This window comes from Anopheles nili, chromosome 2 (assembly GCF_943737925.1).
Source record: "Anopheles nili chromosome 2, idAnoNiliSN_F5_01, whole genome shotgun sequence".
Classification (NCBI taxonomy): Eukaryota; Metazoa; Arthropoda; class Insecta; order Diptera; family Culicidae; genus Anopheles; species Anopheles nili.
This window is the reverse complement of record NC_071291.1, coordinates 37,922,454-37,927,514: the sequence shown is the minus strand read 5'-3', so window position 1 is coordinate 37,927,514 and position 5,061 is coordinate 37,922,454. Positions and strand designations below refer to the sequence as shown.

Below are 5,061 nucleotides of genomic sequence, written 5' to 3'. Positions count from 1 at the left end.
ATTCGAAGCGCCTAACAGTAGGCAACCGTCGTGCTGCAGTCGAGTGAAATTCGAAACGTGTGCAGGATGCAACGATGCTGGGGTGCACGTGATAGCGAAAATTCATTCGGATCTTTTTGCGGATCAAACAACTGACGGCACAGTACGCATTCCTTATAATTTTGTGTACCGAACGTGCCAGAAACGTCGTACAATTTATCTCTCTCTTCTCCCCGGCCGGTGTGACAAAATGCCATCAAGCCATAGCAACTATGCTATCTTTCTAGTCAACATAGCAACTATACATAGCTCTCACCAAAACCATCACTATTCGATGCGTGCGATTTGGGGTGAAAAAATATCATAGTTTTGTCATAGGTTCGATGGAGACTGCCCGGAATGCTAGCCGACACCGGGGTCCATATCCGAGTCACACCAAAAGCAATCAAACAACTCGCCTATTCCGTCCTGCAAAAGGACACCGGCATAAATTGGCACCAGTTTTATGGGATTATTATGCCCGGGTTCGTTTCGTGCGTTTTCGCTGGCAAGAGCCGCAAGCACGATGTACTGCAGAGGCGTTCCATCAAAAGCCCCGACGGTCGTCAGAACTGAGGCGTTAAATAACATTCAAATGAAACATTCGTCAAACTCGAATTCGCTTCGGTCAAAGTTGCACAAGCTGGTTGCTGTTGGAGACGAAAAGCGGGGACGGAGCAGCCAAGCAAGGCTGTCAGTAAAACGCACGATTTGTCGAGCTTTGTGGACTTTTTCTGAAATGTTTTTGATCAAAACGGAGCAATTTAATTACATTTGAAATTCACAGTCCCTGAAATCTGTACTTCCAGTTTGAAATGTGAGTAGCGTAAAGCTATTATGGCGTAACAATGAGAATGAATTGCTGGTTTTACATGACCATTTGAAGTTGAATTCCGATTCTGTTTTGAAATTTATGTACCGTTTGTGGCCTTGAGATGAATAAACTTTTGGTTTGGTTAGTAAATATAAACTTCAATGAGTTGTTTATACCGTCGCGTAATATCGATTTTCTAGTTTTATCGATTTCCAGCCTAGCGTTGGATTTGCAAAACAGTCATGAATCGCAAAACAGTCATGAGTCATGAGCTCTTTAGTTTGAATGAAAGCAAAACAATACCGGTTCACTAGGACAGGATTATGATGTTGTTCAATAATAACGAAATCCACGCGTACATAACAGACGTAATACCAGAAACGTGTTTCAGCAACAAAACGTATTCCTTACAGAATTTAGGACACGACACCAACAATATTATAGATCGGATCGAAAACTTACATCGTGAAATTACTTTTCTATCTGTAACAACATTTGTCGCTGGAAATTTTCAATCACGAGAAAACTAAATATCAGAATTGCGCGTTTGCCAGCTTTCCCACGAAGCTCCATCAAGTAGTTGCCATGGGAAGTATCGTTGGTTTCCGTCCCAGTAAAAGGAAAATAAACGGAACATTTACCATAGAGGGTTTTGAGGGTAATTGAATGAAAACTTTACCACCGCATGGTGCTTTGCTGGTCCCTTGCGTTTGCCGAACGTGGTGAATGTTTCAATAGTGGCAAACCTTCCCACCAGCTTGCTGGCCACTGGACTCGTGAGTGCATCCAAGGATCGAAACAAAAACAGCAGCATCCTACGCTGTACGAGACACTTTATTCCTTCTTGTCCCTCGGACGGACGCTCGCTTGCGACGCCTCCAACATACAATCTAACGAACCTACGCTTCCACCAAATCGCGTCCGGGTGCTTTTTCCGTTCGGCGGTACTTATTCTACTGCTCCCGTTCCCACAGTGTCGCGACCACCGTGGAACTATTACACATTTTACATCGACCGCATCCACCAACGCTAACAGTTACCTCGGGAAAGCTATCTCGTGAACACTTTGCGTTTCACCATTCGAGTTCTATTTTTCGTTCATTTGTCTTTTATTTTTGCTTGTCGTTTGCATTTTCCCTCGTTAGCTCGAAATCCTGGAATGTCCGTTTGTCACCATAGCAGGACATCCGGCAGTCCGTTTTCCTATACCAACAAGCTTAATTGCTATGTCGCTACAATACAACGCGTTCTTGCGCTTCCGGCCGTTTGCTGCTTCCGTACCAGCGTTCGTGACGCACACATACAATACCCTACGGCACATACACACCCATACACACACTCTCGCTCAACGTGCATTCATCCGTGCACCCGATCCGTGTACACATCGGTCCGCGGCATCGGTGCATCGCATTCCGAACAGTGCAGAATAAATTAGCGGCAATAAATTAATAAATTAATAGCTCAATAAATAAATAAATACACGCGTCGCACTTCCAACGCATCCTCTGACTACTCGTCGTCATCTAACTAGGGTATGGAAAGCAAAGAAGAAAAGTAAACCCAACCGCCCTACCCCAAGGACGTTTCCGAGAGGCAAATTTCGAAGGAACAAGAAAAGCGAGAAAAAGATTCTCGAGATCCGCTCACTGGCGCGCTGGGTGTTTTGGCGGGTTTTTCCCCACCGGTGGTCCCTGTGGTGATTGCGCCCGTTCACAAGGTGGTGAAAAAAGCGATCTCCCCACCCGGGGGTTGGATGGCGAATGAAATCTGGCCGTTTATCCCAACCCACCCCTACAGCTTCCGGGCGTGCACGAGCTTGTTGATGTCGTTGAATGTCGTCACCATGGCCGGGTTGGACAGGTCCTTGTAACCGGTGCAGTCCTTGTAATGCGCACCGCAGTCCACCCCATCCTGCCCGTCCTTGGCGGCCCGCATGTACTTGAAGAACCGTAGGATGTCCGGATTGTCGTTGGTTGGTTTCCGCAGCTCGTCCAGTTCCCTGCGCGTAGATGAAATGAAAACGAATGACGGTTCACGTCGTTGGCACGCTGTTGCGACGACTTACCTGCTCAACTGCGCCGAGATGAGGTTGCTATAAGGCGCGTATTTCGCCGGGTTGGCGTACATGAGACAGACGAGCCGTTGCCGGCACTGTTCCTCCTTGCTGGACAAACCCATCTGCGCGAAGATGGCGTCGAGCCGGGATAACAGCGGACTGTAGAACGGGTCATAGTTCGTCAGCAGCAGACTGCTGCTCGGGATGTCGTGGAAGATTTTGAAATCGTTTTTCGTCGATTGCTGCTTCCTCCGGTTGACCATGGACGGGCCAACGTACGTCACTCGGCCGCCATTTCCACCGGCACCGCCGCCGTATCCAAGCCGGGAAAGCGCGTTGGTACCATGCGCCCCCATCGCGGCAGGATCGTACACAAGCGGGTTGTAGCTTGTCCCGGACGCGTGGCTATCTGCAAAGGTGGGAAAAAGGAAACCGAAGCAAGGTGGCGGGCGTTATCGTTGATTGTGGAAATTCTACCGGAAAATGGAGGTACTTGCAACGGGAGCAACAGATTGCTCAGGTACGTGCAATTCGCGCACTTTTCTTGGGAAAATAATTTTCCAACTGGTGGCATGGGATCGAGAGCAAATTAAAATGAATCCGATTGCCCTCTCCATTCGAGAAAAAAGGTTGATAAAAAAAGGCGCAGCCAACTACTCCCACTGAGTTGTTCGTTTTTTGTCCCGCACATTCAATTGCTTCATTTCACTTCACCGAAACGAACCGTTTGCGAGGTGCATTTCGCTCTGCCGTCAAATGCAATTAAAACATTGAGTGGTCTAATGAGCGTTGCTCTTCTCTCGAAAAGACCCCTTCACTCAAGCATACTGTGAAGGATGGATACTACCATGTTCCGGGAGCAAGTAATTTAATCACTCCCACGTGCCCACTGCAACAGTGAAATTACGCGAACAATCCTCGGAGTGCATCTCGAGTGGCAATAAATTACACGCATTCGAAGAAGGCTCATCTGCACAAGCACCATCTGTTGGGGCTTGAGAACTCGTTATCCTAGCTTGTTTTAAACAAAGCTCACCGCCTACTGCGCAACTGCGCTGACTTGTTGCCATGAGAACGCAGAATAGCTTGGTGAGTTTTCCGACCCATTGGGGAAAATATTCCTCACAATAAAACGTACCTTCCGGCGGCAGGTAGCCGTCGTTCATGCCAAAATCGTGATCCGCGTTGTATGACGTCGTGTCCTTGAAGTCCAAATCGTCCACCGTCTGCACCGGATGCGACAACCCAGACACCGAAGACAAACCTACGAAAGGGTGTAGTCGATGAGGGCACCTCATTGTTGACGTATCATAAGCCTCTAAACTTACCTTTTCCCACGATCTTGCCAAGAGATCCAATGATGCTGGGCAGGAACATCATCACCAGGACCGTTTTCACGATCTGCAGCCCTATCATGACGGGCCAGAGCAGCTTCTTCATGCCTTTTGTTGGTGGAAAAAACACGACAGTTCGTTGATTAGCTTTGCCCTTTTGCCGACCATCTTCCGTGGGCTACTCACCCTTGAAGAAAAATAGCCGTCCGGTTTGAGAGGACTTCAATGCGTCACCTCGTGCCCGGCTTTGCTCAACGTCATCTGCCGTACCGAGCAATCGAGCTACTCTCTTGATGACGGTTCGATCGAACTCCGTGAGAATGGTTCCGTTGCCGGACGAAGTGGCCTTCTCGAGGGCACTCTCCACGAGGTCCTTCGAGTTCCGGTTGAACCAATCACCAACGTAGTCCGTCAGTGCATCCTCAAACGCCTGGAGCTCGTTCGGTTGCTCTTCGGTACGATTTTCGCCTGCTGTCACGTGGCTCGAGCCCACGATCAACAGCAGGATCGTGCCGACGGTCACCGCCCGAACGGAGACCATCCTGAAGGAAGCTGGCAGGTCCTGTTGGATTTTTGCTTCTTTCTTGTTCGCTTGCGACCGTCTGCCTCGAGCACTTCCGGGCACCTCGCTGAGATGTCGCTCGTTTGTTACGCTTCGATGGCGCGTTTGATTGCGCTGGTTTGCTGTTCCTTCCGGGCGGATGTATCGATTTTGGCTGGCACCATCGGCGTTTCTGTATCCTGCCAACTCGCTTCCAGATGGGGACGGCGACGATCTGCAAGAATACGGCAATTAATTGGAGCTTACGGCGAGCAGGATGCCCCGACCAGGATGATTA

The 5,061-nt window shown here is 49.0% G+C and overlaps 1 protein-coding gene across 1 annotated transcript; it reads right to left on the bottom strand.

The window, feature by feature from the left end:
* Positions 1-2,623: 2,623 nt before the first annotated feature.
* Positions 2,624-4,763, bottom strand: LOC128720783 (uncharacterized). Its single transcript, XM_053814477.1, has 5 exons — positions 4,409-4,763; positions 4,217-4,330; positions 4,027-4,152; positions 2,898-3,297; positions 2,624-2,831 (listed from the first exon to the last, which is right to left on the bottom strand). Exons 1-5 carry the CDS (start codon positions 4,761-4,763, stop codon positions 2,624-2,626), a joined length of 1,203 nt encoding a protein of 400 aa, XP_053670452.1.
* Between the last annotated feature and the right edge of the window lie 298 nt (positions 4,764-5,061).

Bases quoted from the DNA above. Each gene is read 5' to 3' on its own strand.
- LOC128720783 (XM_053814477.1), bottom strand. From the start codon at position 4,763: ATGGTCTCCGTTCGGGCGGTGACCGTCGGCACGATCCTGCTGTTGATC. The intron at 4,153-4,216 runs GTAAGTTTAGAG...ACCCTTTCGTAG, and splicing joins TGGCAAGATCGTGGGAAAAG to GTTTGTCTTCGGTGTCTGGG. The intron at 3,298-4,026 runs GTACGTTTTATT...CCACCTTTGCAG, and splicing joins CGGCTACCTGCCGCCGGAAG to ATAGCCACGCGTCCGGGACA.